The 14,798-nt window shown below is 43.9% G+C and overlaps 1 protein-coding gene across 1 annotated transcript in view; it reads left to right on the top strand.

Moving 5' to 3' along the window:
* The window catches only part of GALNT18 (polypeptide N-acetylgalactosaminyltransferase 18), a 460,133-nt gene that overhangs the window by 419,874 nt on the left and 25,461 nt on the right, over positions 1-14,798 (top strand). Inside the window, exon 10 of the mRNA XM_036763883.1 lies at positions 6,460-6,624. Within this exon, the coding sequence (XP_036619778.1) occupies positions 6,460-6,624 (165 nt within the window). The remainder of the gene's footprint in view (positions 1-6,459; positions 6,625-14,798) is intronic.

The following is a 14,798-nucleotide window of genomic DNA, read 5'->3' as shown; positions in this document are numbered from 1 at the left end:
GCTAGTCCAATCCATACCTTGATAGAACTTATCCCTACAACATACCTGAGATGTGGTCCTTTGACTTTGCTTAAAGACCTCAAGTGAGAAGGAACTCCCTGCCTCCCAAAGGGTGGTCCATTCTACTTTTAGAGGAAGTTTACATTTTATGGAGGGGGAGTGGAAATACAACATTCAAACATATAAATAACTACAATATGAATTGAGTCGGGTGAGGATGCCAATGACCAAGGAGTTTAGGAAAGAATATGTGGAGAAGGTAGAGCTGGAGTTGTGATCTGAAGTGGGCAAGGGATTGTAAGAGGTGGAAGTGACTAAGGAGTGCATTTCAGGCATGAGGGACAGCCTATGCAAAGGCGCAGAGGTGGGAGCTAGAGCTTCAGTTTTAAGAAATAGTGAGAATGCCTTTTTGACTGGAATGTAAGAAATGGCATGCCCAGGAAGCCTCATGGGTGCTCCACAGAAGCCTACAAGAGAGGAGAACTGAGCATCTGGGACAATATCTACTTTACATATCCACCCCATTTACTGAGGCCTTGCACTGCCAATGCTGCTTCTGAGATGTGAGTGATCGCTTCAGGGAGCCTCCGCGGCTCCATTGCTTTCTGTATCACCAGAGTTCATAGTTACACTCAATTACATATGAGATGTGCTGGGTGGTTGCTATTTAAATAACAAGCCATTGCCTTTCTTTATTATGATTTTCCACCTCTCTAAAGCAATGGGCCACTGTGGTAACAAGTGTACCATGTAGGAAATTTTTAGGCGATCTCTCCAAGCCCTCTCCGCCAAATGCTTCAGAGCCGATAAATCAGATTTCAAGTTTCAGCTGCTATATGTCTGTGGCATTCGGGGAGCGTGCCCAAGAAAGGGTTCCTAGTGGTGGGTTCTTTAAGTGCATCTCTAACTAGAGGCAGACATTTAGGAAGGATCAGAAGCTCCATGACCTTCCACCCTAGTTAGTTCTACCTACAGAGAAGAAACATGGTGCCACGGACTAAACACTAGTCATGGAGTCAGGAGAGCTGCTCCAAGCCCTGATTCAGCTACACATCGCCTCTGTGATCTCAGGAAAGTTGTTTTACTTCTCCAGCTCTGGTTTCCTAGAGTGTAGGAATGACCATGTCACCCCTACCCCTACTCATTAAACTCCAATGGCTCCCTATTACCTCCAGGAAAATGCTCAGTTTGGGATTTTGAGGTCCTCATAGCTTGGCCCATTCCTACCTTTTCCAGTCTTCTTACTCTTGACTCCTCCTCCAAGATGCAGCTCTACCAGACTACTTACTACTCCTTTACATCCCATTCCCTTTGCACTCAGTAAATCCTATGCCTAGAATGTCCCACCCCACCCCACCTCTGTCTCCCGGCTTCCCAGACTTCCTTCAAGAATCAGCTTACAGTCTGCCTTCAGCAAGAGGCCTTTCCCTGACCTCATCCCCCAATCACCACCACCACTGGTTACTTAAATGTTAGCATGTTGCCTCCCTCATTAAAATGGGAGCTCCTTGAGGGCAAGGACCATGCTTTTGCCCTTCTTTGCATCCTCAGGACTTAACACAGGACTGGCACATAGTAGGTGCTTAATAAATGTTGACATAATGATCTCTAAAATAGGGATAATTGTACTAAATACCTCAGGGCTCTTATAAGGCTCAAATGAAGCACGTGTTTTACAACCCCCTTCTCTTTTTTTAAAAAAAATAATCCAGACTTGTGACTTCATAGAGGTGGAGAGTTCCAGATAAATAATTCCCTGTATCAGCTCAGCAGCTACTCTGCCACTTAGAGATTTGCCAGGGGGCACTAGGTGGTTATCATGGCATAGTAGATAGGCTGCTAGACTCGGAATTAGGAAGACCCGGGTTCAAGTCCCATCTCAGACACTAGCTATGTGACTCCATGAACTTGCCCAGGGTCACACACATAGCCTTAAAGTATATAAATCAGGGCTTCTTAAACTTTTTCCACTCTTGCCCCCTTTTTGCCCAAGAAATTTTTACACAACCCCGGGTATATAGGCATATAAAATAAGTATACAAATCAAATATTTACTGATAATAAATCCTAAAGAAATTTATTTCTTTTGTGAACATATAATTTTTACCATTTATTAAAGACTAAAGCAAATTTGAATACTAATTAGATGGATGTGCTTATTTATTTTTACATAAAAAATTAAATCTTGGTGGAATATTTGATACCGCAGGATGAAGAGCATCTTCAGCGTTTTTCAGAGTCAATTGATATTTTGATTTTACAATCGTCAATGCTAAGAACAACATTTTGCATAAATACATACTACAAAATGGCAGAAGTATGTCCAGGGCCATTTCAGAAATTGTTGAAAATTCTGTCCTAATCTCAAGCTATAATTCATTTAATGATTTCGTACATACAGTAAAAATACTGCAATTTGTAACATACAGTAGTCTTGAGTCTGTTTCTGGCAGTGATTGTTGGTGCTGTGTGGTATGATGGCACATACAGTGCAAGGTGTGTGTGTTGTGTGTTCAGAGCCAAGGCAGCAGTGAAGTTGTGCGATACAACACAGGCAAAAACTGCCAGAAACACCTTGGATTCGTTACATGTTTGGTTTTGAATTGATTTTTGGTCTTTGTGCATTCAGAAACCTTTTACTGTTGCCAAATTTTTTACGACCCCCACAACGAGTTGCACAACCCCATATGGGGGGGGGCGGTCATGACCCACCATTTAAGAAATGCAGATATAAATGTTGTTGTAAGTATTGTTAAGGTGTTGTTATTCTATGACCCCCTACAACATGCCTCAGGCATAGGGATAGAAAGACACTCAATGCTCCCAAGAATCAGGCTGGGTTAGGAAAAGGACCTAAAGATAAATGTGTCCATTGGGTGGGAGACACTGGTGCAGTGGGAAAGGGTCCTAGATTAGAACCGGAAAATTGGTCTAAGTGCCAGATCTGCTACTAATCAGCCATGTGACCTTGGGCAAGTCACTGTCTCTTGGAGCTTTACTTTGGTGATCTTCAATTCAATTAAATGAAAATGTATTAAAAGCCGACTATGTGCCAGGCACTCTATACACTCTGTGATCAGTATGAAAAATTAGGATAATACTTGCTTGGGCTCCTTCAGAGGACGGTTATTAGGATCAGTTGAGATAATAATTATGACAGCCAATATTTAAATAACTCTCCCTCTCCAGTGTGCCTCAGTCTTCCCTCCTCCCTTTCAGCTTCCTTTAATGTGTTATCTTCTACCACTAGAGTGTAAGCTTCTTGAGGGCAGGGACTGTCTTTCTATTGTATTTGTATTCCCAGTACTTAGTACAGTGTTTGGCACATAGTAGGCCCTTAATAAATCCTAGCTGACTGATTGAGACTCATTAACATTTCATTCTCAACCACAAGGGGAAATGTGCTTCATTTGGACTCAAAAGGATCTGAGTTCGAATCCAACTCTGTCACTTCCTACCTTGGAGAAGGCCCTTAACCTCTCTGGGTCTCAGTTTTCCTCATCTTATAATCTAAGGTTCTCGTACTAGATGGCTTCAAAATTGTCTCCCAGTTCTCAATCTGTGGCCCTCCTTCTTGGATCTGTCTCTTCCTACTTTGGTCTAGTTTGGGGCTAGTTACAAAAACCTCTCTGAGGTTTTGCATAGTCATTTGTTGTATCTCCCCCATTAGACTCTGAGTTCCTTGAGAGCAGGGACTGTCCTTTGGCTTTCTTCGAATTCCCAGAGCTTAGAACAGTGCAATAATAGGAATTTAATAAATGCTTACTGACTGGAAGTGAGAGGGGTAGACTAACTAGCCTTAATATCTCTTCTAATTCTAAATCTATAATCCTACCTGCAGATGAGGAAATGTGTTCTACAAGCTTACGTACTTTACCCGTCATCACATAGGTAGTAAGTAGCAGAGGTGAGATTCCAACCTAGGTCTTTCTTCCTGGTTCCCAGCCAGGCTCTTCTCTAATGTAGAGAAAAGGTTGGTAAGCCTTAAAGTATCATAGAAATGTCAGGTGTTGTTATACTACATCCCTCTAGCACTTTATGGTCACAAAGCACTTTCCTCTACATTACTTATTTAAGGCTCACAACAGCCTTGTGAGGGATGCTGGGTAGGGATTATTTGTCCCTCTTTTACAAAGGAGGTTAATGCTTCTCTCTTTAGTCAACAAAGAATTTCTAGAGGTGGTAGGATTCAAGACAGGAAGGTTGAGGATACAGAAGAGGGAGGATAGCAGTTGCATTAATTACCAACAATGGGATGGGTTCCATTGGGATGAGCTTGACAAGGCTGCTCTTCAAATTCTTGAAAATAATCAAATCCTCTCCATCAGCAATAATGTCCTAAAAGGAACAATAGTTGTCCTCACTGCCCTAGTGGAGGACCTAGAAAACTTAAGTGTCTGTGGATGACCTCAGACATTTAAATAGACTGGTTGATGAAGAGTAGTCCCTGCTCTTTGGTTCTGCCATTACCTTGGCCAACTAGAGGAGGAAGCATGGTAAGTGTTGAATTTGGAATCATGGGAACTGAGTTTAACTTCTAACTCTGCCATCAATGTCGGACAAGTCACCTAACCTCTCTGGGCCTCAGTTTCCTAATATGTAAAATGAGAGACTTTGACTAGAAGGACTTTAATATCTCTTTAGGTTCTAAATCTAAGATCTTATCACCCTAAGTCCCTTCCCCTCTCTGGGTGTTAAGTTCCTCAACTGTAAAATTAGGAGGTTGGACTGGGTAATCTCTACGGTCCTTCCCAAACCCACAACTCTGCCTTTTCTGACATTTTCTGACATTTTCTACTTCTCTGGTAGAAAAGTAAATCATGGCTCTTAGCAGGAAGCATTTTCCATCTACATTTTCTGTGAATGAAAAACTAGCATTGCTTGTCAGCTGGCCTTAAGAGTCATAAAGACTGCCCAAGGCTGTGTTCTCTTTGTGGGTGGGTTGTCCCAACCCCCCTCGATGGTTTTTCAGGAGTGCTGAAAGCCAGAATTCATTTTGAATATTCTGTTTCCCTCACAGAATGTAAGCTTCTTAAGGGCAAGGAATGTGTTATGTTTGTATCCCTAGTGCCTAACACTGTGTCTGGCATATGCCCAGCAAGTCAAACTTCCACAACTATCTGAACTACAGCCTCCACTCAGACCCTGATGGAAAAAGCTCAAGAGTCTAATTCCTAAAACCCTCCAGATCATTGTCCCTGCTTACAGGCTGGTCCCCACAATCATTAGTGTGGGAAGCCACCCCTTCGGAAAAGAGGATCAGTCCTGTCTATCAATTGCTATCAATAGGGTAGGCAAACATAAGGCATCCTGAGTGAAAAAGAAGAGGCAACATCTGTCAAGTGAACATTTGCCAACATCTGCCCCTCAGACCTTGAAGGAGATAGCCTGGTAGCTTAGACCCAAGAGTCTTGGGAATAGCAATGCACCTCAGACTACTGGCCCTGCTTCCATCTCAGCCTCCACAGCCATGATAGAGATGAGCAGCCCCTGTGGCAAATGAACTCCCTCATCCTTACCACCACCAACAACTTCAGACCACTGATGAGTGGGTAAGTTCAAGAGCCCCAAGAACAGGATTACCTTCCAGGACACTGGCCCTACTTCCAGCCCAGCCCTCATAGTCATCATCTAAGGAAGCAACCCTTGTGTAGAAGAAACTCTACTTCTCCTGAAGATACGGAAAAGATAGTTTCCACCATCTGAGTCACTGAAGATGTCAAATGGTTCAGAAACAGAAGCAAACATTGTTTTATAACTGGGAATGACATTAAAGAAGATTCATTGCCATCTGCTTTGCTGCTGTACCCTAAGGACTGTAGGCCTTTTCCATCTGGCTCGCAACTGAATTGTCCTCTATATATTGTCTTTGTGAGCTCCTTGAGGGTAAGGACTGTCTTGCTTTGGCATTTGTAACCCTAGGCTTAGCTTACTGCTTTGGACTTGGTAAGTACTAAAAAAAATGCTGTTTTCATATTTTCAAGAATCTTTGCTGGCTTGCATGCTTAATTGATTGATTGGTTGAAGGTAACATGTCCCTGAGAAGACAAGGCATGATGGAAAGATCCCTGGCTTGGGAATCAAGAGATCTTTGAAGTCACTTTCCCACTCTGGACCTAAGTTTTCTCCTTTGTCTCTTAAGTTGCTTCCCAATCATCTACAATCCCTTAGTTTTTGCCCATAGTGAGTTCGAAGGGGAAGGTTCTCAGTCCCACAGAAAGTATTTTTAAAAATCCAAGGTCTCTGACATTCATTCTTTTATACTGTGGTGGTGTGTTCCTAGGATTTGGGACTTGTAAAGACCTTAGAGAGAGATCATTGCAGCCTAACCTTTCATTTTACAGAGGACGAAGGTGAAGCCCAGAGAAAGAAAGTGATTTCTCTCATTGTTCCTTTGGCTCCAAAGGAGAATGGATACTATCAAACTCAATTGTCCCTCTGTGTATCACTGCCTTCCAGAATGTCTATTACACGAGCAGTCAGCAGCTCCAGCTAGGCGTCCTGAGTCCCACTGTCGATGACGACGACAACAGGTGCCTGGTGGATGTGAACAGTCGGCCCCGGCTCATTGAATGCAGTTATGCCAAAGCCAAGAGAATGAAGCTTCACTGGCACTTTTCTCAGGTAATATCCTTCCCAACTGCTGCCCCTGACATATCCCAGGTCCCGTGGGCACTGAGTGCCACCCCCTCTGACCACCAGGGCACCTGAGTGCATCCAAGCTGGTCAACACTCTTGACCTCTTCTCAGAGCCCCAGAGGATGAAAGGACTTACCAGGAAGACCAGAAGGGGAATAGGCATGGGAGGTTATACAGTGGTGGTCCTTGGCATAAGGTTTAATGGACTCCCCAGATGAGTGATTCTTCGGCAACCCAGCAACTCATTTAGAGAGGGAAAAAGGAGAAAGCCCATGCACAAGATTCATATATTAAATCTACACTTTGGGTTCTTTGAGCAAAGTCATTTGTTGAGTGGTATGAGATTGTCAAACTCAAGCATTATCTGGTTTACTCAAGATTGTGTAACAAAGAAGTTTTAGACCATCTTAGCTAGGAGCCATTTGGGTCCAGGTGGACACATCTTATGAAGTTCTCACTGGAGATACAGGGGAAGATCTTCTTAGGTTGTTTTTGGACTGAAAGAGAAAGTAAGAAATAGTAATAGGTACCATTTAGATAATGGTTTAAGTTTTACAAAGTGCTTTTCATGTTATGTCACTTGATCCCCCAAACAGCCCAGTGAGGTATCCCCATTTTACAGATGGCGAAACAGAGGCAGAGAGAGGTGAAATGCCTTGCCTAACATTACGTTATTGTTTGAGGTAGGATTTGAACTCAGGCTTCCTGACTCTATGCCATCTAGTTCTTCTGAGCTACTTCTCCTGAAGATACAAACAAATAAAATGGTATAGTTATACAGGACAGTAGCCAGTTCTAAATTTCCTGGTTAATGCCAAGAAGATTGTCTTGATTGGTCCCTCAAGAGAGGATCACAAGCCTAAGAGAGAAATTCGTGGTTTTTTTCTTCCCCTGGGGCTCTACATATGAATGCTAACTCAGAGTCTATAAGGGACAGGGAATAAACCGCTAATGTAAAAAGATCCTAACAAGAGGAGAAAGGCTTTCATTATTAATATAGCTAAATCTAAATGGGTGTAGGCATGTATATATTTTCCAGCGAGCAAGATCAATTCATTTACATTCTAGGGAGTGAGGAAGGAAGCACTTGCAGTTTCAAATTCTAAGAAGCAAAACCATATCCTTATGCACATAATGAAAAGGGTCAAAGAAACCACAACCCAGACATTAGGGTTTAAGGGGCCCTACAGCAATGCTCCCATATTTATTTTTTCTTCACCAAAACAATAGATAAAGGGTTCTTAACCCTTTTTGTTTTGTGCATCCCTTTGGCAGTCTATGGACCCCATCTCAGATTAAAATTTTTAAGTGTAAAAAAAGAAATAATACAAAATGTATAGGAATGTAAAGGAAACCAAAATTTAGTGAAAATAAAGATGTAGTTTTCCCCATCTAAGTTCATGTACCCTCCTGAAACCTGATACCCTTGCGAGTCCATGGACCCCAGGTTAAAAACTTGGATTATCCTTGGCCCAGTATTTCATGGTATATGTGTCCAAAGCCTGGTGGGAATGCTGGATCAGGAAGCTTGGCAAACCTTGATCATGGTTATCTGGAGACATACCCCCAAGAAGAGGCAGGGAATACCTGCCTCCAACCCTCCCCAAAGTAAACAAACAAGCATACAAACCAATCAGTGTCAGTCAAGATTTCTAGAATCAAGTTGAGTCAGGTAAACAACCAGCTCCCTGATACATCATCAACTTTGACTTCCTAATCCCCTTTGGAATCCCCTGGGCCTGAACACCACCACCACCACTACCCCTTGCACCTCTTCTTCCTCCCCGTCTTAACCCAGGGATCTTAGTACTTTGCAGATGACCAGTTACAAACCCTGCCTGGATTTTCAGCACATGCTTATTATCCTCCCATCACTGCCTCCTCTGCACCAGGTGGAGATGCCCTTCCCCTTCCCCAAGGGACTGCCCAATCATTAACATCTGTCAGCCTTTGCCAGGCAAGACATGATCCATGGCCCAAACTCCAATGGTCCCGTGGGCCCAGGACTCTTCCTAATTGAGCCACACCAGCACAAGCAGCCTGCATCTCCTTCCTGCTGTATCAAAGGACTTATAACTAAGTAATTCTTAATTTTCTAGATGAAAATTGGCAAAGCAAGGATATTAACTCATGTTCTGTGATTCTGAAGTCAGAATTTTTCCTCTCTATACATGAGCCTGTTCACCTAGACTATCCAAAGTGCCAGGCAGAACCATCGGATTGTATGTGTGAGATTCCAAATGCACAGTCCAATAGGCTTAAGAAAAAGGAGTAATGCTACCACTGACTGAAGTATCTCAGGACAGGGAATCCATTACTCACTTCCCCCAATGTATATCATTTTCTTCATCTGGGGATAATAAAATGCTTTGTAACCATTACTATATAAATCAGGGGCTCTGTCTTTGTTCCTCTGAGCCCAGTGAAAGGGGTAGGACAGAATCCCCAGGGCCCTTCTTCTTCCCTGGGCTCCTCAGGTAAGCACATTTGTGTCTTTAATTGTATTTAATGATGATAATTAGGATGGGCTCACAAGCCAAAGTCTGGGGGCCAAGAGGACTGGTCACATTTTCTTCTGAGGATGCTTAAAAGATAAAGTCTCAAGTGGCACCTGATCCCTATGGCATCCCTCTAGGGGGCAGGTGGATGGTTAAAGAGTGTCCATTGCCCTCGAGGCATCTCCAGTCTCCATGCTCTGGGCAGTATCACAGGAGAGGAACAGCATTCTTTCTGGTTAAGAAAAACAGACATTTCCACTTCCTGGCTGTTGCTAAGGGCAGCAGAATTTCCTGATGTGGGAGATGGGATTTCAGTGGCTGAGCTGATTCCTACCCTGCTGACTCCATGTATCGAGTTACAGACACTCTCCCAAACCTTATGAATTCAGGGATGATCTGGAGAGTGAAACACCAGCTTTTCTCTGTGAAAGTCTATCAGAAATGCCTACTAATGATACTGGATAATATCCTCACTGGTGGTATTGTCACAGCCTTTTGCAAATTTCCCAGGAATTTCCCCAGCCTTTCCAAAATGTTGTTCCCATCTATTACCTAACATGAGAAAGTAAGCAGGGGCCCCAAGCAGGAGGGGAAGTGCCAGGCAGCCAGTGTGCTGATACAAATGTAGCCCTGAGCCGTGGTCATGTTAGACCACTGCAATCTATCCATTAAGCACATGTTATGTGCCAGGCACTGTGCTCTGTAACTGGGCATACAAAGATAAGAATGAATTATTCCCTGTCCCCAAGGAACTGACTCCTAACTCACCTCCTGTTCTCCTGGGTGATGTTTCCAAAATAATTACATCACTCCTTTCCTCTAAAACCTTCTGTGGTTCCTGCGGTCTATTTGGTGGTCAGGGAAGTCAGGAGTTAGCACCTGAGCTAAAGATGAAGCAACCTAAGGATTCCAAGAGGCCACTAAGTGGGGAAGGAATGTAAAGACAGATAGATGGTGCGGTGGATTGTGTGAGATCTGGAGTCAGGAAGATCTGAGTTCAGATCCCACCTCAGACGTTTATTAGGTGAACACATGACCTTGGGTAAGTCACTAACCTCTCTTTTCCTTGGCTTCCTTATCTATAAATTGGAGGTTTTAGCATATGAGACAGCTAGGTGTCTCAGTGAATAGAATACGGGGCCTGGAGTCAGAAAGACTCATCTTACTGAGTTCAAAACTGTCCCCAGACAACTTACTAGCTGTGTGACCCTGGGCAGGTCACTTGACCCTGTTTTGTCTCAGTTCCTCATCTGTAAAAAATGAGCTGGAGAAGGAAATAGCAAACCACTTTGGTATCTTTGCCACAAAAACTCCAAATGGAGTCGCAAAGAGTCAGACACGATTGAACAACAACAAACTAGCACATACATCAAAAGGATATTGTGATAATCAAATGATGCACATTATATAAACCTTTAAGTGCTGTAAATGCTAGCTCTCATTCCGGGCATGGGGATAGTCTGGCCAAAGCCAGGGAAGCAGAAATAGAAAGCTAAATTGGAAGAAAAGCTCATAGCCCAATTTGACTGGAGCAGAGATTGCAGGAAGAAGATTCATGTGAAATAAGTCTGGGAAAATAGGTAGAAGCCTGATTGTAAAGGCTAGGCTGAGATTGTCCTGGATCCTAGAAGCAACAGGAGACAATAAAGTTTCCTCAGCAAGGGAGGCAACCTATTCAGATCCTCAGTTTACCTTGAGTAACTTAAGGTGAACACAATCTGTATATAAAGCACTATGCTACATGATGGGATATAAGAAGTGCAAAGGAGAGGCCAGAAGGGCCAGAACAAATAGGAGAAGGAGAGGATCCCTTTGAGCCTTCATGGGGTCATGTGCACATGAACTAGGCCTTGAATGAAGGGAGTGATTTTGATAGGCAGAGGGCTGCCGATGCTAAGCAACAAGAATAATGTAAGCAAAGGTATGAAGACTGGGAAGGGTAGGATGCCAACTAGGGAAGATGAGAATGAATAGTGTGCGGAGGGAGTGGTGTGAGAGAAAGCTGCAGAGAAAGGTCAAAGCCAAATTTGAGAGGGTCTTGAAAGCCAGGATCAGGTGTAATCGGAAGCCACTGAGGGCTCTTGAGTAAAAGGGTGATATGATCAGAGCCATGCATTAGAAACATTACCCAGGGATTTAAGTGAAGGATGAAGATCCTGGCCCTATAACTTTGCCCATGTATGACCTTGGGTAGGTTTCAATGTCTTTATAAAAGGAGTGGGTTGGGCTAAATCATCTTGAAGGTCCCTTCTATCTCCAGTTTTATGATCCTGTGTTCTTAAGATTGGTGAAAGCAGAGGCTCCAGTAGTCAAGACCCATAAGGAAGGTGTTCGAATGGTCCAAGTAGGAGGAGGTGAGGGACTGAACTGGATTTATGGTCACAAGAATAGAGAGAAGTGGATAAATGCTGAAGAGATTATGGAGAAAAACTCAACAAGGCAACTCGACAACTGATTGGATGGAGGGGTGAGGGAGAAGATGGAATCAAAGATGATGCTAAGACTTTGAGCCTGAGGGGCCAAGAAGTTGGTGGTGTCCCCTATAGGAATGGGTAGATTTTCAGGCAATGTACATTTAGTGGGGAGGAGGATGAATTCAGTCTGGGATACATCCAGTTCAAGGTCCTGGTGTCAATTCAGCAAGCAACTGGGGATGTGAGATGATGTTCAGGGGATAGGTTACAGACGAAGGCAGAAATTCAGGGCTCATCTGTGTAGAGGTCATCATTGGAGTTGGGGAAACAGGTGAGCTCAACAAGGAAAACAACAGAGATAGAATAATAGAGGACTCTGCCTCACACACCTTTCTATCTCCCCTAGCCCAAGAGCAGCGCCTTGCATTCGGTAACTTCATAATGAATATCATAGAATTGTAAGACCATAGAGTGAGAGCTGGAAGGAAACTTAGAAACCTCTAAGTTGGATCTTCTCCTCCCCCTCTCAAATTGCAAATGAAGAAACTGAGATACAGAAATGAAGTGAATTGCTTGCTTAGCATGGCAAAAAAGTAACCATCTAAGTCAGGACTTGAGCCCAGGTCTTCCTAATTTCAAGCCCAGGGCTTTATCCACTATACCACCTGAATGTGAATTGAACTGAATTAAATTCAATAGGCACAGCTAAAGCAAGGCTTGGGAATTAAGTGTAGATTTCATTCTTCACTACTTCTTCAGTTCACCTTGGATAATCAGAAATTTACTATCTCTGATCCTGTGGGTATATGACTGGCCGCATGCATGGTGTGCCTACGATACCCAATGCTGTTTGGAATTCTGTGTCTATGACTGTGTGTGAGGAACTCTCAACCCACAAAACACTTTGTGTAAGCGTTTCCCAATGGGGGAAGATATAGCTAGATTAGATAGAGAGATGATTGACAGGTAGATAGATGAGAGAGGGGAGAGAGAGAGGAGAGAGAGACAGAGAGAGAGAGGAGAGAGAGACAGAGAGAGAGACAGAGAGAGAGATGAGTGGATGGGGGGGTGGGGTGGATGGATGGATAAATAGATAGATAGATCTCAATTTTATATGTGAGGAAACTGAGCCTGGGAGAGGCCAAATGATTTGCCCAGGGTCACACAGCTAGTAAGCACGTGAGACAAGATTTGAACTAAAAATGAACCTGGCTTCTGAACCTGAACCCGCATTGGAAGCAGAGGCAGAAAACACACTGGATTGTGTGTAGAATATTTCACAAGCCTTGGCTAGGACATACGTAAAATATTTTACTGACCTTGCAAATGTGGAAGACTCATGACACCAGGAAACCCCTATTCAGGAAGCCATGGAGAAAGGCCAGCATTGATGCCGCTTGGGAGTAGAAAGATACTCATGGATTGGATTGGAAGCCTGGGGACTTCTACCCAGGGAAGCAAGCTTGGCCACATGGAGGGGCTGAGATTAGAAAGGTGTGAGATGTGAAGGAGTACAATAACCTGTGCTGCCCTCTTGGCCAAGGGGCAGGCATTTAAGCAGGCATCCCTCCAGCTGCATGGATGTCTGTGCACCTTCTCACCCTGTGTAATGCTCCCCACCTGGCCTGGACTCCAGGATTTGTAGGGGTGGCCACCATGTCTGTCCCCTCCTGATGGCATTCCCTGACTGGCTTCTATGGATTCTCTTGCCGCTCTCAGACTTTCTGAGCCTAGGTTGGACATGAGACATTTACCTGAGACAGGGCTGGGGCTCTTCAAGTGACTTTGCTAGCAGCTTAGGGAAAGAAGGGGAAGTAACACAATCTCAGAGCACAGCATGGAGCTCCAGAGCCCATAATGAAGTTTACTTTCTTGAGCAAATTGCAGCTTCTCCATGCTAGTCAGCTCTGCCAGTTTCCATGAGGGCCCAGGAAATGTTCGTCTCCTTGGACATTTTGCTGGCATCTTCTGCTTTGTTGTGCCTACCAACCTGTTCTCCAACATAAAAAATGCAAGACTACCCCAGAGCCAATCCCTCATCTCTGGGTACCGGCACACAGAAACACGCATGAGCATGTACACCCATGAGTGGCCATATGTACAAGAAGGCACAGCCTAATTCACCCATGGCATTCATCAGCAAACACTAAGGGTTGTTCTTGTAGAAGGGAAATGAGATTTGTTCTTTTTGGGCCCAGAGGGCAGACGTAGAGGAATGGGAGAAAGTGCAGGGGAAGCTATAGCCTTGATGTGAGGGGAAATCTAGCTCACCAGTCAAGCTGTCCACAAGTGCAATGGGCTGCCCCAGGCTCCCTTTCATGGGAGGCTTGAAAGTGGAGGCATGAATGATGGTGAATGTTACAGAGCAGATGCTTGTTCAAAGGCGGGAAGGAATAGATGACCTCTGAGGCTACTCCCACAGCTGCGAGAGTCTGCAATACATTCATGGGAATAGATACATACACACAGGGACACATAGACTGGCATTCATGGGGAGAGAGCAATAATAGCTACCATTTATATAGTGGTTTAAGGTTTGTAAAGAACTTTACATTGGTTAGCTTGCTCGATTAGTGTATTTGAGATATACATGTGCACGTGGACTTGTGTACGCATGAATAAGCCATGTGAAAACACAGAGGCAGGTTGGCAAACAAGGTGTCCCAAAAGTCTTAGGGCAATTTTAGGCTTTGACAGCACAAAACTGCACTAAGACTTTTTGGATGCCCTGTTTATGAAAACATAGAGAGGCCATGTATAATGGATAAAGTGCCAGACTTGGAGTCAGGAGGACTGGGGTTCAAATCCTGCTACACAGACTTACTAGGCAAATCATTTTACTTCTCAGCCTCAGTTTCCTCATCGATCAAATAAGAAATAAGGGTGATAATAACACCCAACACACAGGATTGTTGTGAGGCTCCAATGAGATGATGTGGGCAAAGCACCTTTTCAACCTTAAAGCTGTATATAAGTTCTGACTGTATACATGCAGACACATGCTTCTCAGCTAGCATGGAAGTAGCCCTCTGCTGGCCTCATTCTGTCCTTTCCCTTTCCTAGTCAGGTCACCAGCATCTCCAATGAGGGCAAACATCTTCATTAGACCCATCCTTGGTAGGAGTGATTGTGTGTTCTTGTGTGTGTGTATCCATCTATGAGTATCTTTGTGCAGGGAGCAAGTTGTGTACGTTGGTTCCAAAGTGATAGCACCTTGTGGAATACCCAGGATGTGGTGTGACCGTTA

The sequence above is a fragment of the Trichosurus vulpecula genome, chromosome 6, assembly GCF_011100635.1.
Source record: "Trichosurus vulpecula isolate mTriVul1 chromosome 6, mTriVul1.pri, whole genome shotgun sequence".
Taxonomy (NCBI): Eukaryota; Metazoa; Chordata; class Mammalia; order Diprotodontia; family Phalangeridae; genus Trichosurus; species Trichosurus vulpecula.
This window is presented reverse-complemented; position numbering and strand designations above follow the sequence as displayed.